Here is a 27,782-nt window from a genome sequence, read left to right as displayed (position 1 = left end):
TAGTGGATATTTCTTTATATAAAGGCTCACGTTGACGTCACTCGGCTCTTTGTTATTATTTTTGGACAGCCTGTTAGCGATTATAACTCACCCGTCAGACCATCAACATAAAAGGTTACACCTAGTTTAATCTGGCTGGCAAATGTTGTGAGTATTTACCTAAACGCACATAAGAAGGAGGAGACAATGATGTTGTAACAAATTGACTATATCTGTTTACATATTATAACAATGTTTATGAACGACAAATGTTGATAGGTGGTGACCATGTATAAATGCTACAGTGCTAGAGGTAAATGTCAAAGGCGAAGTCGAGTCACCACCCTGGTGCTTATGAATACTAATGAGGACAAATCATGATGTGATGTCACCCAAGGTCTCATTCTATCATTTAATCTATGTGCAAACATTACTCTACAACTCTCTACAACGGCTGGTGAATTAATTACGATAATAATATAATAATGATGAATATGTGTGACCCTCCGCCTCGAAACGGTATTAAGTCGGATTTTTCAATTTTGGGTTTTTGGTACCCAATCACAGCTTATTTTATGCTTTAAAATTTGATACCAAATTTATACAATTCTGATTATTTATTGTCGAGATATGACCGTTTGAAGTAGGGAGAGTGTGAAAACCAAGTTTTAAGAAAATCGACTTTGAAGTGAGGCACCGTTTTCACGCACAGTTAAATCAATGGGCAAAGATAACTCCTTAGATACGGACATCGAAAATTTGACGAGAATAGTGAAATTTGGCATGAGCTTAGCTTATACATTTAATAATGTACATACAAATTTTTGAAACAATCCAATTATTAGTTTTGTAGTTATTTATTATTATGTAAGATGTTCTTAAAACAAATAAAACAGGGGTGGGGGGGGGGGGGGGGGGGGGGGGGGGGGAAACGCCGACAATTGCTCACTTTTTCAAGAAGTTTTGATATTTAAATAAAGAATCAATGAAATAAGAATTAATAATGTTAAATTTTTGTCTTATTTAATAGAGAAAATACGATTTCAAAATGCCAAAAGTTAAAGAAGGGTTTATAATTTGAAATTACAGTTTTGAAACTACGTGAAGCCGGGTGGGCAGGGAAAGAATTATCAAGAAAGAGGATTAGAGAGGAAGAGAGAGAATGAGAGAGTAAAATACACACACACACACACACACACAAAACAGACACACGTGAGGAGAGAGAGAGAGAGAGAAGAAAGAGAGAGAGAGAGATAAGAGAAAAAGAGGAAGCGAGAGGGGAGGAGAGGGAGGGGAGAGAGACTGCTTGGAGGACGCGAGGGAAATATAATAAAGATTGAAACCTGTATAAGTGTATGTGTGTGTGTGTGTGTGTGTGAATTAATGTGTGAAAGAAACAAAAGGGAGACGGAGAGAGTGAGTTAGACATGCAGAAAGGGATGGAGGCGGAGCAAAGAATTGTAGGGATAGTTTAAAGAAAGCATTTTGTTACAAAGTAAGTCATAGTCAATCAACTGGAAACATATTGACCAATGAGATTGCAATTAAAGAAATGGGCTGGTCAAATCAATCATTGCATTGTTTCCATTTTGAGTCAGATAACAGCTTGAGGAGGAGGGGTGGGGCTTATTGTGTAGTGACTTACATGAAAACATGTTATCGAATCTCTCAAGTTTTCCTTTGCGTTCCACCACATTGTTCATTGTCTAAGAACCCCCCCCCCCCCCCCCCCCCCCCTTTCTTTCAGTATACAAAGAAATCACGACAAAACGAACATCCATCTCTCTCTCTCTCTCTCTCTCTCTCTCTCTCTCTCTCTCTCTCTCTCTCTCTTTCTCCCTCTCTCTCTCTCTCTCTCTCTTTCTCCCTCTCTCCCTCTCTCTCTCCCTCTCTCTGTTTGTCTCTCTCTCCCCTTCATCTATCTACCTATCTATCTATCTATCTATCTATCTATCTATCTATTATCTATCTATCTATCTATCTATCTATCTATCTATCTATTCTATCTATCTATCTGTCTGTCTATCTATCTATCTATCTATCTATCTATCTATCTATCTATCTATCTATCTATCTATCTATCTATCTATCTATCTATCTATCTATCTATCTATCTATCTATCTATCTATCTATCTATCTATCTATCTATATATCTGTCTGTCTGTGTGTTTATCTATCCATTTCATTTTTTAGTTACAGTTCATTAATTGTTGAAGGCTCTATCTATTATTCTGCTTTTGTCTTAAAATTAAATGTTTATCCTACAACAATCTCTGTAAGTGTAAGATTAGGCAACTGTTGTCTATTAAGTCTTAGCATTCATATAATTTCATGAATAATTAAAGAGGGACAATTCATATACCTCATTGTGTTGAAGAGACCTAAAGCAACAAAGGGACAAAGGAGGACCCCACCTCAATCATTACCCAATACAGCGAGAAAGATAAAAAAAGCACGTGGTGTGTATCAAAATGCATAAACACACACGTATGTAACACACGCATGCTGGGCGTCATGAAGCATCGCCCGAGCATTATGGCCTACAGCCACAGCGCATGTGATGAGCGTTGACCAATCAGAATCATTCATTGTAAGGTTGTCAGGGAAAAAACCTAGACTTGTTTACAGTTTTTAAAGTTCATTATTGGTTGAAGCATGAAATTGTGGAAACAGTCATGCTTTCTCTGAGATAGATAAAGACACGCCCTTTGCTGTGATATCTTACATCTTATTGGTGGAGAAAAAGACTCGGTATTACTAAGCTTTGGAAAGGGTGGCTCTCTGAGAGAAAGTCAACTTTCGTTTTGAATGTGTCACTGATAGTTGCATTTTTAAACTTCAAATTTATATAACTTATCGTCAATGTTTATGTTGAATTATTATGTTTTCATGTAGAAAAATGATTGTAGTTTCTGAAACAACCAAAAACTGAAATTTGATCATTTTGACCATTTCCACTTTAAAACCGGTTTTCTTCGTTTTCCAAATCCCGACTTAATACCGGTTCGAGGCGGAGGGTCACATATTTGTGTAGCTTTACGGTTAAAAGGGAATCTCCCCCCCCCCACCCCTACCCCAAGCCTCCCAGCAGTGATTGTGTAGGTGGATACGTTTGATACAGCAGAAATTAGTTCGCATTAGACAATTATGATCGAATGAATAAGGTTTAGATACCGTAGCCATCGTTAATATATAGATAGTATGCGCTTGGCTTAGAAGCTCATAACATTGCCATCCGGAAGTATAACGGACTAACACACAAAACTGTGTGTATCCATGAACGTTTATAGTCAGGTTAATACAGTTCAGTGAGCATTACTTATAAACGCGGATGGCAAAAAACAATAACAAAGGCATGAGTGACGTCATCTTCGAACTATCTAAAGCCTGACACTGGCCAAAAAATGACGTCAAAATGCCAGTCTTTGGCCTCAAAAGAAAACTAATCGTGAGTTGTATTCAAATAAATCACCTATTACTCTCGGAAATAGCACAATAGAATTTTCAAATAAAGCAAAAAACATTGGCGTCATCATTGATAAAGATCTTTCCATGACAAGCCACGTGAATAACACCATACAATCTATGTACATAGAAATGAAAAAAAAAAAGCAAAATTCGTAATTTAATACCGAAGCATATAGCAGATCTTTTAATTAATTCCCTTGTTTTATCTAAATTGGACTATTGTAACTCCCTTTGGGCGAATTTAGCTAAAGACAAAATTAGCAAACTTCAGGCTCATTGTACGCAATAACAAAAAATACCCGTCAGCAACTCTTCTTCTCCGTGAGTTACATTGGCTTCCTGTGGAAAAAAGAGTTGCCTATAAGATTTGTACTGTTGTCTACAAATCCCTGAGCACGAACAGTCCCTCCTATATTAAAGACCTTCTAGACATATATGTCCCCAATAGAAACTTGAGGTCAAGCAATGACGAATCAATCCTTGTCAAACCTAAGCCATTGCGTAAAATAGGCGAACAATCTTTTCAATTTTCGGCCCCCCATTTTTGGAACTCTCTCCCATCACACGTGAGATGCTCGGATTCGTTGACAACGTTCAAATCTCGCTTAAAGTTTTATCTTTTTACGTCATAATGTTGCCATATTATTTTCATATTTTGTTGTTGTTAAATTGAATTCGTATCACGTTTCCTTCACACTTGTCTCACTGTAATATGTATTGTTTTATATCACTGTAAAGCGCTTAGAGCCTGTGACAACGGGGTAAAGCCCTATATAAATGCCATTTATTATTATTATTATTATTATTATTATTATTATTATTATTATTATTATTATTATTATTAATAGTTCAACCATTGGGACCACTTGTTTCCATGAGCACTACTAACGACACAAGGCGGTGCAAAAAACAAACAATGCCGTCAAAATGCCAGTCCTTTTGGGTCTCAGTGTCAGGCTATAACTTAACGATGGCTACGGTTATGCCCATTATAGCAACTTAAACGTTCTTAAAATGATTCCGATCGTTCAGTGGTAAAGCGCTCGGTTCAAAAGAGAAGGAACCGTTCTGACGTTAAGTACTTTGCGGTAGACTAGTATCCTATCTAAAGGGTAGCAAACAATTGCTACTGCAGAAGTTGTATTTATTCTCCACCATAAGGAATAGAAATGATCCACAAGTTTCATACAATGTGTGGCTATATGCTCCGCTTCCAACCTCTCGTCCATCCTGACATGATGAGATTTGAGATGGCGGCTCACATGTCGACGTCTATCCATATCTTTAACAAATAAAAAGAAGATTAATGTAGATTTTTAAAGTCCAACCTCTCTTCTCTAGAACGTCAGAAGTGATCTAAAATTTAAATGATCTGATTCACAAATCGCCGTTCTTTCTTGTAACATACTTTATTTCCAAAATTGAATACAAAAAAGAAAAACCCACAAAAAAAAAAAACAACAAAAAAAACAACAACAAAACAACAACAACAAAAAAAACAACCTAAAAAAACCACTATTCTAAACACAGAACGTTTCATACTCAAAACCTTACTTCAGAGAATAATATATATAATCCTCTTGAAGAAGGGGTTTGAGCCCGAAACGTTCCAAGTTTGTTCTTTTCTGAAGAAGAGTTTTGAGGTCCAAAAAATTTCAATATTCCGAAACGTTCCATGTCTGTTCTTTCTGAAGAGGGATTTTAAGTCCGAAACGTTCCATGTTTAGTTATATTGTTCTTTTCTGAAGATGTTATATATTATATTAATTTTTCCACATTGTTTTTTTTTTTTTTTGGTTTTTTGACAGTCCACGGCTTGTATCAGCTTATTGTTCACTACTGTATTATAACTATAATTCCATCTCGTTCCTCTGGACAGGTCTACTGGGAGATCCTCCACTGGTGGCGCCAGTCGATGCTTACACACCAGGATGTCTAGTGCGTTCTTCCACAAGGGAATCTCCAGGCTCCACTCGGAGGAGTTGCTGCTCCAGGCAGGGGAAGACGGCAGTTTTCTGGTCAGGGACAGCGAATCCGTCACCGGAGCCTACGTCTTGTGTCTCCTGTAAGTTTGCTGCCTGGTGGCTGGGTGGGGTTCCTGGCCTCCCATAGTGGGCAGGGTGGCACTTACTATGTCTTCTATCCTTCTACCCTGTGTGAGATTCCTGGACTCCCATAGTGGGCAGGGTGGCACTTACTGTGTCTTCTATCCCCCTACACTGGGTGTGGTTCCTGACCTCCCATAGTGGGCAGGGTGGCATTTACTGTGTCTTCTATCACCCTATACATGGGTGGGGTTCCTGGCCTCCCATAGAGGGCAGGGTGGCACTTACTGTGTCTTCTATCCCCCTACCCTGGGTGGGGTTCCTGGCCTCTCATTGTGGGCAGGGTGGCACTTAGTGTGTCTTCTATCCCCCTACTTTGTGTGGGGTTCCAAGCCTGGCCTCCCATAGTGGGCAGGGTGGCACTTACTGTGTCTTCTATCACCCTATACATGGGTGGGGTTCCTGGCCTCCCATAGTGGGCAGGGTGGCACTTACTGTGTCTTCTATCACCCTACCCGGGGTGGGGTTCCTGGCCTCCCATAGTGGGCAGGGTGGCACTTACTGTGTCTTCTGTCCCCCTATACTGGGTGGGGTTCCAGACCTCCCATAGTGGACAGGGAGGTACTTACTGTGTCTTCTATCCCCCTACACTGGGTGGGGTTCCTGGCCTCCCATAGTGGGCAGGGTGGCACTTACTGTGTCTTCTATCCCCCTATACTGGGTGGGGTTCCAGACCTCCCATAGTGGGCAGGGTGGCACTTACTGTTTCTTCTATCCCCCTACACTGGGTGTGGTTCCTGGCCTCCCATAGTGGGCAGGGTGGCACTTACTGTATCTATCTTCTATCCCCCTACACTGGGTGGGGTTCCTGGCCTCCCATAGTGGGCAGGGTGGCACTTACTGTGTCTTCCCCCTACTCTGGGTGGGGTTCCTGACCTGGCCTCCCATAGTGGGCAGGGTGGCACTTACTGTGCCTTCTATCCCCCTACACTGGACTGTGTCTTATATCCCCCTATATTTGTTTTCCAATCTGCTTTCTGTCTTTGTCTTGGAATGAGTTTACTTGTTTTGCTCTGGCCCTGGCCGTAGTGCTTGGCTGGGAGGGAAACAGTCAAATGCATAGTTATTGTTTTGGAAGATGATATATTTTTCCTTGTAAATCATCTCTCTGTTATGTATTGTTATATTTGTTATTTTGAATGTATAATGTCAGCATTTGAGTGTATTCTTCTAAGTGGGATCTTGTGCTGGTGTGTGGGTGAGACTTTTAGGTGATGTCAAACTAAGTACATTGATGGTGTGCTCTTGGAATCTACACCTATTCCCTATTCGAACCAATTCCCCTTTGTCTTACTTTTTTCCTCAAGTCCTTTTTATTATGCATCTAGAATCTTTTCATTGTCCAATTTTCTTCCTTTTTACTGGCGCTGATATGCCCTAAGTGTGTTGCAAGCGCCGTAAAACCCTTAAAAACAAAACAAACAAACAATTTTGCTGCCTGATGGGATGATTGTGTTAGGAATTTGTGAAAGAAAATTAATCGAAGAGTACAGGGGAAAAACCGAGAAAAGTGAGTGGAGCGGGCACTTATGTTACGTGTATATACATATATAAATTATAAAAACAAAAACCATGAAATAATAGTGCTCAACTTTTTGATAGAATGAGCTATTTATATAATATTTCATGTATTATTATGATCAACTTATACAATATTGTTGTGAGTATTCACTCTCATCCTGATGAGAGCAAATGCTCGAAATAATATTGTAGAAGTTGATCATAATTATACATGAAATATATATATATATATATATATATATATATATATATATATATAACCATATTACCCTTCATTTTATGTCATATCTCTTTTCTTCTAGCTTCCAGCACAGAGTTCACCAGTACAGAATATTGCCTGACAAGGATGGGAAAATTTCAGTACAGGTATTTATTATACACGGTTTTACAAGATAGTGATCGTTTAAGTGAAATACTCACCATTTGTGGCCACCGGTCAATTGTACCAACACACAAAATTGTGTGTGACCTCAAACATTTGTGGTGTATTTGAGTTAGAGAGAATTGCCCGAAAATATCAGAAGCATTAATGGCCACATGGAATTCAGCCAAAAATAGATAAAGTCATAATGAATGAAATGAAGGCTCAGGCTTGTCCATTTGTCCTCATCAACACTCACAGTTGCGATTATCTTCAGTTGCATGCATTTGCTACTTATATGATTTATTGAAGTTTAATTTGATGAGAACTAATCACCTAGCTATAACAGGGATTTTTGAAATACATATATATATCCTCCTTATCTTTAATAAAATATATTTGATAACAGGGACCGATGAGAGCCGGATTGCTTAGAACAGAGGAATCTGAGACTCATTTCATTATTTGTTATCTTTAAAAAACTATTGGCCCATAGGTATTGCATTTGCCTTTAGACTGTGAGATTCCTGGTTTGAGTCCCAGTGTGAGAGGTGCAAAGTTGAGTCCTTGGCAAAGGCTCTTTACTCACATTCTGTCACAGCACTCAGGTGTAAAATGAGTACCTGGCTGTACTCTGGATAAACATGTATTTAAAATGTTGGCCAGAATCCTCCCTCCTTCAAATATCAATGGATTACAATAACCCTCATGTTGCCAATCACTGTCAAACCTGACTTTGCAAAGCCAAAGGTTAGAGAGTTTGTGACAAGACGATGGTCCTTTTAACTAGTCAATATCTGAAGGATGAGTTTTCTGGCTAAAATTTTTAACCCGTTTTTTTCATAATACAGCAGAATTGTCGAAAATACAAATATATTGTAGCGTTATAAAGGTGTTTGATTAAATGTTACTGTTGGCTTGGTGCTCCTTGTAAATTGGGTTGAGCACATTACGTGCTTATTAATTTTTGGTTCTTTTTTCCTTCCGCAGTCTGAAGGGGACATGCAGCCCCCGTCCTACAACGACCTGCCCAGCCTTATCACATCTCTTGTTAAATGTTACTGTTGGCTTGGCCCACTCTGTAAATCAGTTTGAGCACATTAAGTGGCTATTGCCAAATACAAAAGCTGAAAAGCTTATTTATTTTTGGTTCTTTTTTCCATCCACAGTCTGAAGGGGACATGCAGCCCCCCTCCTACAACGACCTGCCCAGCCTTATCACATTTCTTGTTAAATGTTACTGTTGGCTTGGCACACTCTGTAAATCAGTTTGAGCACATTAAGTGGCTATTGCCAAATACAAAAGGTCACAGAAACTTATTTATTTTTGGTTCTTTTTTCCATCCCCAGTCTGAAGGGGACATGCAGCCCCCGTCCTACAACGACCTGCCCAGCCTTATCACATTTCTTGTTAAATGTTACTGTTGGCTTGGTACACTCTGTAAATCAGTTTGAGCATATTAAGTGGCTATTGCCAATTACAAAAGCTCAAAAGCTTGTTTATTTTTGGTTCTATTTTCCATATTTTTGGTTCTATTTTCCCCAGTCTGAAGGGGACATGCAGCCCCCATCCTACAACGATCTGCCCAGCCTTATCACGTCCTATGTCAACAGGGGAGAGAAGAACGGCCTGGTCTGTGCCTTAAAGAAACCCATCTCTCCAGAGAGGGCCGAGATCCCCGAAGCAGATTCAGGTAATTGTGGTGATATTTTAAAAATGGGTTGAACTTATTTATTACTCAAACCGCATGACTAACTTGAGCTTTTACATTAACATGAGCTTTTATACAGCCCAATATCCACTAAAAGTGCTCAAAGCGCTTTACAAGGGGCCCCTGACCAACAGCATCACAACATAAAGGATGTTACATGGCGCCTGTTAGGTGATATTACAATTTTTTCCGATATAGACATTGCTGTTTACGACCAGGTACTCATTTTACACCCGAGTATGGTGAGAGAATGTGAGTAAAGAGCTTTTTCCAAGGACTCAATTATGCGCAGAGTGAGGCTCGAACCCAAGACCTTCCGATCCGAAAGCGAGTGTCATACCACAAGACCACTTAGCCACACAACTTACATGTGAATGAAATAATCAACCTTCATCTTTGTCTTCTTTATCGTGGTTAATCTTGTTGGTAGTTTTGCATTACAAAAGCACCTTGGATGTTGCGACAACAAGAAGCCGGTCTCTGAGGCGAGGTTAATTTTGTGTCAAAACTTCTTAGGCTGTAAACTTGAGTGCATTCATTTTCTTTTCAGGTCCATTTTGCTCCCTTCCAATCTACGACTATACCTGATAGGAACGTAGTTATTTTATAAAATGCACACAAAATATATACCATAGTACCTATTTATGTTATATATCATGAAAACGACCAAATGTCACTATGACATCGATGTGAAATCAATGACAAGTAGTGACGGGAAGTCTTTTTAGTCTGGAAATATTCAAACGTCCATACCCAGTGAAAAGTAGTCAGCTTGTCCTTTGATTACAAAGTTGTAGGTTTGATTTCTGGTAAAAACACACATTTATTCTCACGACACTACAAAGTACTTTCCTCCACCAAATCAAATAGTAACCAGATAGCAAATCACTGTTAAGTGGACAATTGAGTCGTAATACCAAAAAAAACACCCAAAAAAAAAAACCCCAGCCCAGGTTCTAAAATATTTAGTCTGCATGTGAGTGAATATGTGTTTAAAATAGAGCTTCATAAACCTACTTAAACGTTTAACACTAAAAATGAGGCTTATGCAATGCTATATTGAACCTATAGTGACATATTAATGTCAAGCATGGATGCTGAGCAGGTAGATAGTAAGGAGAATAGAAGAGGCCGAGTTGTGGTTCATAATTTTTAAAAAATTGAGCTTTTATATAGCGCAATATGCACTAAACATGCTCAAAGCGCTTTACAAGGGGTCCATGGCTAACAGCAACACTTAGCATGAAGGACGGGACGTGATGCCTATTAGGTGATATTACAATTTATTCGGACAAAGACAACGCTGATAACGACCAGGCACTCATTTTACATATTCTATTTTTATTTTAGGTAAACAAACCTTTTCTATGATCCCACAATATGTGACAGCAATCCGCCTTAGGCGTGGGATGAGGGGTAAAGAAAGAAGCTTGGGATTGTTGCTTGTTTGGCTTGGATTGGATGCAGCTGCTTCTGGCATCCTTTCTGTGTACTACTGGTTCCAACTCTGTTCTCGGCTATTAAGTTATAGATAAAGTCTGATGGTTGTAATTGCTTGTTTAAACTCTGAGCTTGTTGGTGCAGAGGACAAGACTCTAACACAAAACAGTCTTGTCAACAGATGCATGCGTGAAATCAAGAAAGTCGAAAAGAGCACAGGTGCAAATCTTGTCGTCATACCTCACATCATAAGGCATTCTTAACACCTATGTGAACAAACCATTATCATCATAATGGCTGTCTCCTAGTTGCGGTTCCTGACAGGGCAGGGAGGTACTTGCTGTGTCTTCTATCCCCCTGTATTTGTTTTCCAATTGCTTTCCGTCTTTGTCTTGGAATCAGATTACTTGGTTTTGTCCTGACCCTGGCTAGAGTTCTTGACTGGGAGGGAAACAGTCGAATGTACTGTATAGTTATAGTTTTGGGAGATGATATTTTCTAACTTGGAAATCATCTCTTTCTTATGTACTGTTATTTTTTTGTATTTTTAACATATGATTTGTAAACATTTGAGTGTATTCCTCTTAGTGGGATCTTGTGCTGGTGAGACTTTTAGGTGATCTCAAACTAAGTACACTGATAGTGTGCTCTTGGAATCTACATCTGTTCCCTATTTGTACCACTCCCCTTTGTCTTACTTTTTCCTCAAGTTCTTTTAATTGTACATCTGGAATGTTTCTACTATCCCATTTTCTTCCTTTTTACGGGCACTGTTATGACCTACATGTGTTGCAAGCGCCGTAAAATCCTTAAAAACAAAGGCTAGGGCTATTGGTCAGTACTGACTCCCAGGCGCTAGCACATGCGGGTCAGTACTGGCGAACAGACGCCAGTGCCTGGAGGTCAGTACTGACCAATAACCTGGTGTCTATTGGTCAGTATTGAACAACAGGTGCCACCGCCCACAGACAACCTCTCTTCGGTCTGTGCCACCGCCCACCATTGATCAGCACTGTTCGTCAGCGCAAAGACCTCTTCGCACTTATTCGTCACCATTAAAAAAACAAAACAATTAAAATTCCAGGCTCTCAGGCCAACTTATCCGATGGCACACAGTAACACTTGGTCACTTAGATAAGTTTGATTTCTAACGCGTTAGATGCCGTTGGGGCAACGATATGACTCGTTATTTCAAGCCACCGTAAGATTCTTTTTTATTTTATGTTGTCCATTCTATTTCTTTGGGTTATTTTGTTTTTATTTTTTTTTTTCCCCGTATATTTTCGTTATAGCTTAATTTAAAGAAAAATAGAGGAAAATGTGTTATATAATATTTCCTGTTACGATTCTTTTATAATACTTTGTCCATTCTATTACTACTATGACCACTCACTACTACTACCACTACTTCTACTACTACTACTACTACTACTATTACTACTACTACTACTACTATATACTACTACTACTACTACTACTACTACTACTACCTACTACTACTATACTACTACTACTTCTACTACTACTACTACTTATATGTCTTTTATCTTCCATTATTTTCTGGAAGGTTCTGTTCCCTGACGCTGACCTTTTCTTATCAATCAGATCACCCCCTGGGGCACCCTATCCTCTACCCACGCTAACATTTCATTCATACTGCAACCACCATTGAGTACAGACGATACAAGTTATTTTTCATTATATTTTATTTGTTTTCCACGTTTATTTGTGTATTGTTGTGTTGATGAAGGGTTTGTACCCGAAACGTCCATTGTCTGTTTTGTTCCCATACGAAGCCTTTCATTTTCACTCTTTCGTTAGTATTTTACGATCACCGGCTTCAGGCAGCCCTTACCGTTTTCTACTTTTCCTGTCTCAGTAAGATGCGAGCAAGCCGAATTTCAAATGACAGGAATGAAGAAAGACGAGACAATGAAAGAGCTTTCACTTTCAGTTCTGGCGCCACGCATCAGTGCAGTGAGCATGCGCGTTGGATGAACCGAAATATAGGGCTTCCAGTTTGGCGTTTCAACACCAAATTTGGTCTTTTTCTCAGGATTGGACAATTTCACTTGTTTAATTAATTGATATATTTATTAAACAAATCTCACGTAAACCGACAAAAAGATTTAGTGAAAACAAGGGCTTCCCTGCGACTAGTATGGGACAGGAAATGCTGATTTATTTGTCGTAGAGCAAGTTATTTTAAAAATGGCATTTTTCCATAATTTTGGTACCGTCAACGCCCGTGGCCAGGTCAGAACTGACCAATTGGCATCAGTACAAGTAATAGTATTAGTCAGGACTGACCCCCAGACGCCGGTGCCTGTTCGTCAGTACTGACCCGAAGGTGCCAGCGCCTGGGGGTCAGTACTGACGAATAGCCACTCCGAAAAACAAACAACACAAAATGACAGTCTGGATTGATGATTGATGATGACCACATCTGGTGACAGACTCTACTCTTTCCTTACCAGCTTCCAGCATGATGTCCACGTCACCACAAATGGACCACCTGCCCCATCCATCATATTGCATGAGCTGCTAAGCATGCCTACTGTTATCACTCTCGATTTTATGACAGTCATTCCAGATGGTTTTCCTCAGATCCCCAGAAATCTGCGATTTTTGTGTCAGAGGAGGAATTTCCTCCTTTAAAAAAAGACATTTTCCTCAATCAAATTTTTTGGCTCTGAGAGATTTGATGTGTAGTGAAACAAACTGGTGCAGCTTCCCCACGATCCAGAAGATAACTAGAGTAGTTTATCATCTCAATGGCTCTCAAAGTGGGGGTTAGTGACGTAAGCATGTGACGTAAAGAAAACCATTCATAATTTTCCTCCTTTTTCCCTTTTTTGTGACCATCAGCACTGATGACTGGACATACTTTGTCCATGTCATCACTGAGGTGTCCATTGTTTTGGCCAAGGGGAGTAACCATGGAATAGTCAAGTGTAAACCATCCGACCCGACACTCGTGTCACTTGCAGAGTGTTTTGATGGTTTCTGATAACCCTGTTTGTCAATCTTTGATATTAAAAAACAAATTATGGTCGTTTTCTTTTTTCTTTTTGTAATTTTTAACTAGTTTCAGAAAATTGGGCGTGTTTATAAGTGGAGTGTAGACGGAGTGCTGATAAACTTTAACAAACAAACAAAAATTGACAAAAGATACCTTCTTCTTCTTGTCATGGGGGGGGGGGGGGGGGAAGGAGGGGAGTCACGATAACTCAATTGCTTTACATGCAAAGGGACTGAGATAGATCATGGGTGAAGTTGAGACTTTTCTCCAACCCCCTCTGTCCTCCGATGGGAGTGCTATCTATATCTGGCAGAAAATATTTTGCGTCCTATCCAAACGGTAGCATGTAATTGCAATTGCCCATTTCAAACTATAGAAACGGATAACCCTGGCTCCACGGGCTTAATGGCTCTGAAGGACGACTTTTGACTCCAATTCATTTATTTCGATGCTTCTCGACGTCTCATTCAGAAAACAATTAAATAAATAATAACAATACAATTCCCCTCATTCATCCCCAAGAGGAAAATTTGTCTTCAGGGTCTATTCCAAGGGAAGACTGGAATCACCAAGGTGTCAGTCGCAAGGGGAGCCAGGGTAAGGTGGCTTTTGGGTACGAACCAAAGACCACACGTTAGTTGAGCTGAGCCACACCCAGTGGACGTGTCCATTTTTGGTGTAGGTGCTTGGACCATTTAAGCTGGCAAATCTTGGGCCAGAGAAAAACAATATTAATTTTGGTGATTTTCATAGATATTAAATACAGTAATTATAATAGGACTTTATTGTCCAAGGAAATTAAAATTCAATTTGGCTCACAATGATGTCAATATAAAATTTAGTGGCAGTATAAAGTTATAGTAAGGGAGTTTTAACGCTTTATACATTTATTTATTTATTTTTTTTATTGATTTATATATATATATATATATATATATATATATATATATATATATATATATATATATATATATATATATATATACACACACACTTTTTATATATTTATTGATTTATTTGAGTATTTATTTATTTATTTATTACTTTGTCAACAGAGGATGAAGATTTTGATGAGCCTCGTCATGACATGGCGAGTGAAGACAAGAGCACGACTTCCAAGGGACTCAAGTATGGACTGTTACACAACTTTGCCAGGCTTGACCTATCCAGGTATGTGTGACGACGGCTATCCATGGCTGCTAGAGGCTGAACCAAGTGTGTTCCAATAGCTGTCTGGATACACACAACATTTTTCCCTTGCTGTGAGATGCTTCATTAAAAAAGAAAATTGAGCTTTTATATAGTGAAATATCCACTAAACATGCTCAAAGTGCTTTACAAGGGGTCCCTGGCCAACAGCAACATTTAACATATAGGACGGGACATGAAGCCTGTTAGGCGATATTATAATTTTTTCAGACAGAGACAACGCAGTTAATGGCCAGGTACTCATTTAACACCTAAATACGGTGAGAGATTGTGAGTAAAGAGCCTTCTCCAAGGACTCAACTATATTCCGAGTAAGGCTCAAACCCAGGACCTTCCAATCCGAAAGTGAGTGTCATACCACTAGACCACATAGCCACACATTCACCTAGGCAGTGCAGGTTACGTGTTATTTTTGTTATTGCCTACTCCATGACAAGCAGGACTTTTGGTTCGAATTATTTGCTTACACTTGTCTGAATGATGTAGACAGGGATGAACTTTTTCTGGATAATGCTAGAAAACCGGCTTTTTGAAATTCTCCGGCTGACCTTTTTCAGTTGTTCTACCGTCTTAAGGAAATAGACTGTACTGTATGTCGCTACAGATTACAAGTAAACATGCGGTCTTTTTCCTTCAGACAACAGGATTGGTGAGTGGATTGTTTTTTAAAAGATGAAAGTATTGGTTGTTTAAAGGCAACAGTTAAGGGTAAGCTAGATGGATATGTGTCCTTTTCTATCATTTGGTGAAGGGAACCTTTACTCGAAATGTGTTCATATATGCTCTTTACAAGAAAAATGTTCAGGCTTTTCTGATTGTAGCAAAAGGCATCCCTGTGTAGATCAAAAGATGAAAGGTGATTATGGATAACGGAAAAGATCCGATCGAGTTATTTTCTATTCAACATATAAACACAACTCAATGGTAGAACTTACAAATTACATTCTATACTGCATTGTTTTTAAAAACACAGTATATGCTATGTTAACCAAATAGTATATACTGTGTTGTATGATTATGAATTGAAAGAAGAGGAGAGAAAAAAATACACATTGAGGATAGTTATTTATAGGATATAACAGGTATTGAGCATGGATAATCCATGGAAGTGTGCTATATAAATGTATATATATATATTTATTCTGTGTGCAATATAATATAAACTTCTTCATATCACCAACTAATCCCGTACAAAAATTGTATAATGTGAAAGTTTATATATAAGCATTACCTCCGACTCCTCTAAAATTGTTTTTGATGTATCTAGTTGTGATGTAATGTAATGTAAATGTTGCTGCTGGAAGCTAAAGGGGAAACCTGAAACGTCAATTTTATCTGTTTTCATATATTATTAAATTGAAGCTTACATTCAATTTCACATTGTTATTGTTCATTACTAGTTGTGATGGAGAGTTTGTGGATGCCATGAAGTCATACGTGGATGAAGGCCTGGAGAAAGACGCCAACAGAGAGGAAGGAACTGCCAGCACAGGAGGGACCTATCACATGCCAGAGTTCCAGAAACTAATAGCTACTGCTGGCAAAGGTCTTCAAAGGTAGGCATGACTGGGATTTGGTTGTTTACAGTAGTCCTTAAGAACTGGCTGGGGTTTCCGACATACCATTGTGGTCAGGGAGGTACTTGCGGTGTCTTCTATCCCCCTGTGTCTGTTTTCCAATTGCTAGACCTGTAAATTCTCAGTCAATTAACTGAAATCAGTCAATTCGTCAAATTCAAATATTTTTAAAAAGGGAAGAAAGAATTGAATAAAGAAAGAATTCATGAATCGTAGTCGATTGACTGTAATTAGGAATGTTCCACAGCGCCACGCATAGCTCATGGGCCGTTTATATTAACGATGGATATATTGCCAAGGCTTAGCAACGCTTTTTAGAATTGCCGTGTCTGAACACACCTCAGTGTATTTTCACACAGCCTTCGTGAAATTATTTTTTCACTTTCCAAACCTGTCGTAGCCAATTTTAACTGAGCCGCCGAGCGATAAATTTCACTGTTTTATCTAAGCCAAAATTGACCACATTTACTTGAAGGACAGGAAAAGTATGAAAAAGAAAAATTCGAACACCGGAAGTTCGTTATGTAGACACTTTCAAATCGAAAGTTAAATGATTGCTACAAACAATTCTCGATTACCTCATGTTGTAAACAAACTGGTTGACCGTTTCTAAGTTTCTTCACTGATTGGGTACCTAATTATAAGAAACAATGGTAAGTAGCCTAATTAATTCCCGCGCAAATTAGTTTTCTGCCATTGCTTTGCTCAAGTGAGCTTGCTGTTTACCTTTCATTTTGATTCTTTGGATTTTATCGCTACGACGAATTACGAAGAGTTTCAGTTTCAGTCAATTTTTATAGAGCTCATTTACAGGTCTAAATTGCTTTCTGTCTTTGTCTTGGGATGAGATTGCTTGGTTTTGTCCTGACCCTGGCCAGAGTCCTTGGCTGGGAGGGAAACAGTCGAATGTATAGTTATAGTTTTGGGAGATGATATTTTTTTCCTTATAAATCATCTCTCTGTTATGCACTGTTATTTTTATATTTTTAACATAGGATTTGTAAACATTTGAGTATATTCGTCTTAATTGTATCTTATGCTTGTGTCTGGATGAGACTTTTAGGTGATCTCAAAATAAGTACTTTGATAGTGTGCTCTTGGAATCTACGTCTATTCCCTATTTGAACCATTCCCCTTTGTCTTCCGTTTTCTTCAAGTCCTTTTAATTGTACATCAAGAATGTCTTTACAATCCCATTTTCTTCCTTTTTACTGGCTTGGATATGACCTAAATGTGTTGCAAGCGCCATAAAAACCTTAAAAACAAAAATAAACAGTCCTTAAGACTCATAGTAGCTCATGGGACTGGGCGGGGTTTATTCCATTTTCCAAAGTCTAACTGACATTATCAATCTCTTGCTATGGCAGGTTTGTGGTCTTGTCTTGTGACACTCGCTTTTTAGCGGATAGGTCCCAGGTTTGAGTCACGCTCTGAGTGACGCAAAATCAAGTCTTGGAAAAGGCTCATTACTCACATTCTTGCAATGTACTCAGGTGTAAAATGAGTTTCTGGCAGATTACAGCATTGTCTTTGTATAAATAAAATGTTACCATCACCTTGCAAGAATCTTGCCTCTTTCTACATGTTAAGTGTTGCTGTTGGCTAGGGACCTCTTGTAAATCACTTTGAGCACGTTTTGTATATTGTATATATGCTCAAGTTGTTTTTTGTTTTTTATTGGAGTACAAAGTACTTTCCACTAGATCTAACAGACTCGACTACCTAATCGTTATTTGGTAGACTGGGGGAGTCAGAAAAATTCTTTTGACTGCACCTTGGATCGACACACAGTCCCTTCAGGTGTGAAGTCTATACCTAACCAACTGTGTTATCAGTGCCCCCGATTCGGTTGTCCACAGTAAACTATGAATTCTGGTTGTTTAATTTATTTTCCGCCTCATATTTTAAAATGAATCATTTGTCACAGCTCAGTTGGTGTTAGGGTATGAGTGTACAGGGGGGCAGTGTGGCTCAGCGGCACAGTCTTTGCTTCATACCCAAAAGGTACAGAGTTCGACTACACACCTCATTGTGTGGCCTTGAGCAAGTCACCTAGCCCTAGCTCATTTCGCGGCACTGCACTGCGGCTGACGCCTGGGTTATTCCAGTCTTCCCTTGGAATAGACCCTAAAGACAAATTTCCCCTTGGAGATGAATAAAGGGAATTTTTATTTTTTATTTTTATTAAGTTCCTTTCTTTGTTATAGTTGAGTCATTCTTTCAAAGAAAGTATTGGACTGGAACCCTCAGGGCAGAAGTCAAGGGGAAGGCCACGAGGAACATGGAGAATAATTAAAGAAGCTGATATACAGAGAAGTGGTAAGACCTGGAATGAGATAAAAAAGTTAGCTCAGGATAGAGAAGGATGGAAACTGTTTGTCTGTGGCCTATACCCTGACCCAGGGTGAAAAAGGCAATGAAGTTCCTTTCACGTCTATCATATAATGGTTTGTTTTTCAGAGAACTGGATGTGTTTCTACTCAAACTGTCGATGTGCCATGACATGCTGTCCAAGGAAGATGACGACAAACGGAAAACCCTCACATCCAATCCCATGGACAGGGTCAGTTTGATTTTTAAAATGTTTTTGGGGTTTTTTTTGGGTTGGGTTTTTTTTTTGTTTTTTTTTTTTTTTTAATGTTTTATTTTGTATTACAGACTTACCATACAAAAATCCAAAAGCCTGAAAGTTTTTCTTGTAAAGAGAATGAATGAACGTATTTCGAGCAAAGCTTCATCAAATGTGAGGCTGGCTGAGAAAGCCCGGGAAGATGCGGCAAACTGTGATTCGAGTATGAGCCAAAATCGAAGAAACAAATTTTATTCAGAAAAAAATTTATAAATTGGGTTCTAATAGACAGAAAAAAAAATTAAAAGTCGTAAATGATCAGAAAGATGTGGTCTACACCACTGTATACATAACTTAATTTATGAAATTTGTGCATCTTTCCAGGTTTTCTTAGCCAACCACACATATATATGGGAATTTTTAGCAAAACGTCAAAATTTTGCAACAAAAATACTTGGGATAGAAATACCGTCTTAAACTATGATAAGTACAGAATAAACTAAGGGGGGTAATTCAGGTTTGACAAAATAGTGACTAGGTATGTTTTTCTTCTCTTGAGGTCTTCAATGGTCATTGAGAAGTGGAGCTGGATGGCTCAATGGCTGACGTGTTAGATTGATAAAAACTAGAGGTGTCTAACTGAGTCAATAAAATGGAGATAGAGATAAAGGGAGTGAATCTGACTCATAAATAAATGAACAAGACACAAAACAAACTTTTTAATGTTTTGTCTTGTTCCCTTATTTATGAGTCAGATTGACTCCCTTTGTCTTTGTCTCCATGTCAGATTCTACAAATCATCTCACTTAAAAACAATCCTGATCAGCCTTTTCACCATCCATTTTTGGATGAAAACAATTATAAAAAATTGTTACAGTGAATAACATAATCAGTCGGATGGTGAAAAGGTTTGAACTGAGATATTGCTAAGTTTAGTTATAAGGTCAATTTTTATCTAAAATGAGTTCTTGTCATAAATGATTAAATCAACCCTTTTTGTACATCTTCCAGAAATATGAAAGCTTAATTTCACTTCAAAATATGTTTTACATCTAGTCAAGTTGAAAAAGTATGAAATTTGAGAAAAGTTACTGGATACCTTTCCCATACATCTGACCATAACTTCATGAAAAAATCACCCGATTTACTTCAAATAAATATTAAAATGCTCTGGTGAAAAAATTCTTTCAGAAAATGCAAAAGAATGTAAATCCAGAATTTTCACCTTCCGACTGATTATGTCATGCACTGACACGATTCTGATTAAAATAGTTTTCCTTCTTTCTCCTAATAGATATATTTTCTAGAAGTTCTCTTTCTGATTTCATACTAGTACGTAGGTACAAATGTCTCTTAATCTATTCCAATAACATTTATTGTTCCCGTGTTTGAATTCCTACAGCTTGGATCCTACATCGACTTCATGGCAGCCAAATTAGAAAATTGCCGAACCCAAATTCAAGCCTTGGAGAAAAGGGTAGGATGCTTTAAATATGATGTTTAGAACAAAAAGATAAATTAACTTGAGATTTTATATAGAGCAATATCCACTAAATGTGCTCAAAGCGCTTTACAAAGGATCCCTGACCAACAGTAACACGTAATACATAGAACGAGACAACACGCCTGTTAGGCAATAATACATACACAGGGACAATGCTGTTAATGGACAGGTACTCATTTTACACCTGAGTACGGTAAGAGAATGTGAGTAAAGAGCCTTTTCCAAGTACTCAACTATGCGCCAAGCGAGGCTCGTACCCAGGTCCTTCCGATCCGAAAGCGAGTGTCTTACCACAGGACCACACACACACACACACACACACACACACACATATATATATATATATATATATATATATATATATATATATATATATATATATATATATATATATATATATATATATATACACATATATTTACATTGTCGCCATAAATTCTTAACTTGATATTTATACATTTTTAAGCATGCCACGTCTGTAAATGAATTTCATTTTTTTTCTGGATGAATAAAGTATATATTTTTATTATTATTATTATTATTATTATTATTATTATTATTATTATTATTATTATTATTATTATTATTATTATTATTATTATTATTATTATTATTATTATTATTGTTCGTTTCCATCTATTTTCTCTCTATTCATTTCACAACTGATTTAATTCTCAGGCTCAAGAGGTAATGAAGGAGGGTAAGGAAGAGGAAGGGGAGAGTTATGCCTACCCGGACTCTGATCAAATTGGAGTTACTGGCCCTGACAAGTCTTTTCTGCCCGTTGCCCTTCGGAGAAATTCTAGCGTTTCCATCCCCCTGTCTTCTTTTGAGGTTTGTAGCTGCAGGAATTTCATTCAAATTGCTTTTATAAAGAGACCAATGTAATCAGGGAGAGTTAGTGATGACAAGGTGATTTAAAAATCAAAAAATCAAAAAAATCTGAAGATATCCTCGATGAAGGAATATAGAGAATCCATTGAACAAATGTCTGATGTTAGCAGGAATCACCCATGTTGTCCAAAGTGACCATATAGGGAATGAGATTAGCGGAAGAGTAGCGTCCCTTGATTGGACGTCACCTTACAGAGAGAACGTCAACATGGTTTTGTCCTTGCTTTCGGTGAAGTGTCTCATGCCGCTTTCACCGGAAGCCAGGACGAGAGACGCATGCGCAAAATCAAATGACGTTCTCTCTCTAATAATTACTCCGCCGATGACGTCCAATCAAGGGACGCTACTCTTCCGCTAATCTCATTCCCTATAGGGGGTCAGTAATCTTACCGGGTGGTTGGATGGGAGCATCACCCTTGAATCATATACCTATGATGTTCGCATGGGTGTACGATCCGATAGTGATGTCGTTTCTTCTTCTCTTTACTAGCCTATCCTGCTTCTTTGGTTTGTGATTGTATTTTTGACAGGGATATTTTTTTTTCTGTAAATCTTCTGCCTGTTTGTTCTTGGTTATTTATAATTTAGCTTATGATATCTTTAGGTTATGATTTTGATTTACATTTGTACCATTTTTGTTAGATTGCTTGTTTTTTTTTGTTTCAGCGGTCTCTCATATAACCTCAATTGTGTTGGAAGAGACCTAAAGCAACAACAAACAAACAAAACAATCAGTAATCTTACCCAAGGGAAAAAAAAAAAGAAAATGCATGAGGCAGGACTCAAACTTGGGACCTTCTGAGTCATAGCCAATTCCCTCCCCCCCTCAAACACACACATACACACACACACACACACACACTCATAGTTATTAAAATGACATTTATTGAGAGGAATATTTAAAACGATGCTTGATTTTTACCTCTCAAGACCTTGGCCTATTGGGGCTTTGTTTCATACAGAGTAAGTGAATTGGAATTGAAATGAGATACAACAATTCAAACTAATATTACACACACATTGTCACCATAAAGTCTTAATTTTATATTTATACATTTTTATGCATGCCACGTCTGTAAACGAATTTGATATTTTTGGATGAGTAAAGTATATAATTTTTATTATTATTATTATTATTATTATTATTATTATTATTATTATTATTATTATTATTATATTATTATTATTATTATTATTATTATTATTATTATTATTATTATTATTATGATTTTATTATTATTATTATTATTATTATTATTATTATTATTATTATTATTATTATTATTATTATTATTATTATTATTATTATTATTATTATTATTATTATCATTATTATTATTATTATCATTATTATATATTATTATTTATTATTATTATTATTATTATTATATTATTATTATTATTATTATTATTATTTATTATTATTATCATTATTATTATTATTATTATTCTAATTATTATTATTATTATTATTATTATTAAAAGATTCTATGATGCAGGCATTCTTAGCAGGAATGTAAACAATTTGTTAAAAACAAAGACAAAAATAATGTTTTTCATGTGCTTTGTTGTCTATTCCCTCCTCCCCCCCCCCCTCCCCCTTCTTTCCCCCCTCCCCCTCTTCCCGCCAAAAGGTGAAAGTGTTGAAACACGGCAAGGCAAATTACAAGTTAAAGCTGACCATCGACATTCACCAGGGACGGTTCTTTGCTGTCAAACCCTCTAAGGATAATCTGGACTCGAGTAACATCTTCAGTCATGATAAAAGTAAGGAACGCATTTTCATAGGCCTGTTTGAAGAGAATACTTCTATAAATCAGAGAATGGTACAAGGTCAGATAAAGAAGAAAATTTGGACTATTAGTTCAGAGTTAACTTTGAATAAAATAAATAATACATAAAATTCCCGTTATTCATCCCATAGGGGAAAAATGTCTCTAGGGTCTATTCCAAGGGAAGACTGGAATAACTCAGACGTCAGCCGCAGTGCATCGCTGTAAACTGAGATAGGGAGTGGTGACTTGCTCAAGGCAACACAACGCAGTGGGTATTCGAATTCAGTACCTTTTGGGTACGAAGCAAAGACCGTACCGCTGAGCCACGTTTCCCCATTGCATCCCTTATCCAGTGTCTGGTGGGAGACATGTAAACCATGGCTAGGCTATGTTCTGTATCACTATGCCTATATTTTCAGCTATGAGGTATTCTGTACTTGTCCAGGAATAACTCTGTTTGTTTTTGATTAAATCTTATGTGAGATCCTTTGCCTTAAGGTAAAGAGGCAAATGTTGCCAAATGTTTTTGTGGAAGAAGATATTTTTCTTTCTTGGCAATCATCAGCCTCTTGTGAGTTGTTCTTGTCAGTTATCAATATGATATTCCTTTACCTTTAATCTCTCAGCACCAGGACACATAAGGCCTGGACATTTCCCTCTCATTTCCTCTCGTCCTTGGCTACAGTTCTGGCCCTCTGCCAGGAGTACCATCCAGTTTCTTTCCTCTCCTTTTCCACCATCCTGCGCCATGTTGTTTTGCACCTTCCACTATAATATTAAACTCATAAAAATCAATAAAAATAAATACATCTTTGGCTTACCAATTTGTTTTAAATTTACTGTTCAAAATCTTTCCCTAGCCTTATGTTGAGATTAGAAGGACTTTTATTGGGATCTTTTTCATCATCTAGAAGTGTCTATTTTTAGCTTCTAAATGCTTCTTTGTTTTGTAAATTTGGACCTAATCAAATATTTACCATGTGCTGATGTGTGATGAAGCGCTTTCCTATAGAGATACGATTGATAACTTTATATCTATTTTTATCTCTCCAGTCCTTCAACTGGTGAAAAACACGACAGACAACAGTCGCCTCCACGTCATCTTCAACAACAAAAAGAAATATACATATCAGTTTGAGTCGGCTCTCCTCAGGGAGAGCTTCTGTCTTCAGATACGACAGATGAAGTCGTTACACTCGGAGGAGCAAGACATCGACAACATATCCATTTTTATCGGGACATGGAACATGGGTGAGTTCAAACTAATGTGTTCCATTTTTTTCTTACACATATTGAAAAGTTTATATTTTTTTAAAAGTAGTCTTTCAGATTTGGAGCTGGAGTTTATCCCGGTTTATATGTTGTGAAATGGACAATAGTAACTGCTTGCTAGCCTTTGGACAGGAAGCTAGTCTATCACAAAGTACTTTTCACCAAATCTAACAAACCTAGCTACTCAATCACTGAGGGGTCAGAAAAAAAATCTCGACTTCACTCTTTGCATGTGAAGTTAGTGCTCTACCAACTGAGCTATTTGGACTTGAATTGGACTACAGCCATTGCTGGCTATCCTTTGGATAAGATGCTAGTCTATCGCAAAGTTCTTTCCACCAGGTCCAACAGAACCAGCTACCCAATCACAGCTGGATGGACAGGGGGAGGGGGGGGGGGGTTCAGAAATAAAATCTCGATTTCACCCAGGATGGATCCTTTTCATTTGAAAATAGTGTGAGTGCTCTACCTACTGAGCTATCAGGACCCCATCTGTGTTAAACTTAAACTAGTTCCTATAACTTTTGTATGTGACTGTCAGACTAATTTTATTCCTTTGTGTAAAATCCCAGGTAAATCGGCCCCAGTGGAATCCCTGAAGTGTTGTGGTGATGGCAAGAGTGAAGACCGTACCCTGTCCAGGCTTCCCCACAACACAGGCTACTTAAACAGCCTATTACATACCATCATTTTTACTTGTGACATTAACTCTTTCAGCGCTGAGGCTATATTTGCATTTACATCACAAAATGGCTGACACCTGATTGAGGCAGCATGGGAACGACAAGCTAAGACAAAGTGACATTCGAATTTGGTGCAAAATCTCAATTAAAATATCCCCCTTGGGCCAATTGAATGTTCTGATGAAAGAAATGATGCCATTGGTTCAATTGATAATACTTTTATAGAAAGTTGGATTGGATTACATTATTGTTTCTGCCTTTCAAGACCGGCCACACTGCGGCCATTGGCCAGTAGAACAGATGCTGCTCTGGCCACACATTACGGCCAATGGCTCTGAAAGAGTTAAGACAAACATTATATTTTCTTTGTAATGAATCCCAGGTAAATCTGCCCCAGTGGAATCGCTGAAATACTGGCTGAAGTGTTGTGGTGATGGCAAGAGTAAAGACCGTACCCTGTCCAGGCTTCCCCACGACGTGTACGTGATTGGCACCCAGGAGTCTGGGATGACAGAGAAGGACTGGATCAACACCATCAAGGCTGCTCTCAAGGCAACTCTCAATCTGGATGTCCATCTGGTCAGTTTGGGGTTTTTTTTTTTAGTCTTTTAGCTAGAATAACGATGCTACACGTCGACCAATATATATGGAGGGGCCTACTCAAAATGTTTAAATATTAGTCATTGGGCTGGAAATTAACTTTGAGATTTAACATAGAGCAGTATACACCAAAGTGCATTACTAAGCCAACAGTAACAATTATGTAGACGAGACATGAACCCTGAAATTGTGCCTTCAAATAAAAATACAAGTAATCTATAATAATGAGTATGACAGCTTGAGATTCAGAAAAGAACAAAATACTAAACATGGAACATTTTTGGCTCAAAACCCTTCCTCAGCCAACAACAAATCAATAAAAATGGTTGTTCTCAATGCATACATGAGATAGATGAGAGAAAAGGTCCCAGCGAGCCTTTTTGGGTTATATTATGTGTATTATTACTATATTAACTGTTTTTGCCATTGGATGAAGAAGTGCTTTGAGTCCGAAACATTCTGTGTTTCGTATTTTGTTCTGTAATTACATTTTTGCACATTACATGTTCCAATCCACAGCTACCAGAAGGTCAGTAAACAAAAATACATTGTCAACTAGAATGACCAGTTATTTTCTTTTCTTTTCTGTAGGTGGAGTCTTGTTCCTTATGGGGTTTGAGAACGCTGGTGTTTGTCAACCCTAGAAACAAGAACTTGATCAGTCATGTACAGAAGTCTTATGTGAGGACAGGCATCGCTAATGCATTAGGTAGGTCAATTGGTGTGAAACTTGTCATTAACAGACCTGCCAACTCTGAAACTTGAAAACTCGTAATTTTTAGGAGAAAAATAAATTGTAGTCGCTATAGTTACCTTTAAGGGGGGGAGGGAGCGACATTAAAAATGATGAATTTTGACCCAGTTTGCTAAAATTAAATTTTGGTGGGATGTTGTTACGTGACCATTTGTCTGCATAAAAAATTGCATGAGAACTTCATCTTCATTTTTTTCGACTCAAAATAGCGTATTTTGTGACCCATAGTATGGTTAAATCCTGCCCCTTTTTAGTTTCAGTGGACTGATTTTATGAAAGAATATCAAATAGTCTTTATAACCAAGTAAAGGCAAAAACATATCAATGAAAAGTAAAAACTCTCCTCTATCTTCGACAACCAATCACTTTGTTCTTAATTATGTCATGTTGTCACAATCCAATCAGATAGCGAGAGAAGAGATTTTTTCCCTAAATTCGTTTACTTTGACTTTCAAATGCGTTTTTCTCAAAACTGCAATGTTCGTCACTATAGACCTATCTCCTCCCTCAGTTTTCAACCAATCTTCTTCAACTTTCTACAAATGAGTGTCATACAAATACGCAGGTCCTCTAGGAGCCGGATGTTTGAAAAAAAAAAAATTATGAGTAATTTGAAATTATGTAACTTTTTTCAAGGGGAATAATCGAGTAATAACTTTGAACTTAATTATTAAAGTTTCTAATTAAAAAATAAAAAATCGGGCTTCTAGAGCCTCTTTATATTCCTATTTTCTACCTCTGGCCAAAATATTATGACAATCGGTTGATAAACAAAAAAGCCTTTGACTTTTTAAGATTTGTTGTTTATTTTCCAATATGGCGTCGTTTCCATAGCAACGGGCAACTTTTTTTTCGAAAAAAATTATATGCAATCATCCTTCCCAAACTTATACATTATGACTGTGCATAGAAGTTTAGGATATTTCATCAAATAAAAAAAATGACCCTTTACTTTAGTGTCGCTCCCCCCCCCCCCCCCCCCCCCCCCCCCCCTTAAAAATCAACACATTTACCCTCACTAAGAAATGCTCATGTAGTTCTGAAATTGGAGATAAAGCTAAATTTTGGTAATTCTAGGAATTGTTCATAATATCTGGCATGTCTGTATTGATATTAATGTCCTGTTTCTCTACGGCTTCCACTCCTCTTCATCCCTCTCCTTCATCTCTTTGTCATCCTCATTTTCATTTGGTCTTCAAGACCAGCATCAATTTTTTCTTTGTCGCTTACATCATCATCATCATCATCACCGCTGCCACTCATAATCATAATTCTTGACCATTGATTGAAAATTTATAAATTTGTCAACCACAACAGAATACACTATTGATACAGT

The 27,782-nt window shown here is 37.8% G+C and overlaps 1 protein-coding gene and 1 long non-coding RNA gene across 4 annotated transcripts in view; one reads left to right on the top strand and one right to left on the bottom strand.

Moving 5' to 3' along the window:
- The window catches only part of LOC144980834 (phosphatidylinositol 3,4,5-trisphosphate 5-phosphatase 1-like), a 149,816-nt gene that overhangs the window by 99,732 nt on the left and 22,302 nt on the right, over nt 1-27,782 (top strand). For all 3 annotated transcript variants that reach the window (XM_078928682.1, XM_078928681.1, XM_078928680.1), the window contains 12 exons: nt 5,328-5,513; nt 7,377-7,440; nt 8,982-9,129; nt 14,665-14,779; nt 16,219-16,374; nt 18,856-18,958; nt 20,367-20,441; nt 21,147-21,302; nt 22,997-23,129; nt 24,191-24,388; nt 25,475-25,671; nt 26,284-26,401. In XM_078928682.1, coding sequence (XP_078784808.1) covers nt 5,380-5,513; nt 7,377-7,440; nt 8,982-9,129; nt 14,665-14,779; nt 16,219-16,374; nt 18,856-18,958; nt 20,367-20,441; nt 21,147-21,302; nt 22,997-23,129; nt 24,191-24,388; nt 25,475-25,671; nt 26,284-26,401 — 1,597 coding nt within the window. In that variant the 5' untranslated portion in view covers nt 5,328-5,379. The remainder of the gene's footprint in view (nt 1-5,327; nt 5,514-7,376; nt 7,441-8,981; nt 9,130-14,664; nt 14,780-16,218; nt 16,375-18,855; nt 18,959-20,366; nt 20,442-21,146; nt 21,303-22,996; nt 23,130-24,190; nt 24,389-25,474; nt 25,672-26,283; nt 26,402-27,782) is intronic.
- On the bottom strand, nt 6,025-6,497 carry LOC144980992 (uncharacterized). The gene is made up of 3 exons (XR_013646993.1): nt 6,348-6,497; nt 6,143-6,197; nt 6,025-6,063 (listed from the first exon to the last, which is right to left on the bottom strand). It is a non-coding gene; the product is annotated as an uncharacterized LOC144980992 (long non-coding RNA).

This window comes from Berghia stephanieae, chromosome 10 (genome assembly GCF_034508935.2).
Source record: "Berghia stephanieae isolate SIO BIC M18660-M18661 chromosome 10, UCSD_Bste_1.3, whole genome shotgun sequence".
In the NCBI taxonomy this organism is placed as follows: Eukaryota; Metazoa; Mollusca; class Gastropoda; order Nudibranchia; family Aeolidiidae; genus Berghia; species Berghia stephanieae.
The sequence above is the reverse complement of the archived record's forward strand: the minus strand, read 5'-3'. Positions and strand labels throughout refer to the sequence as shown.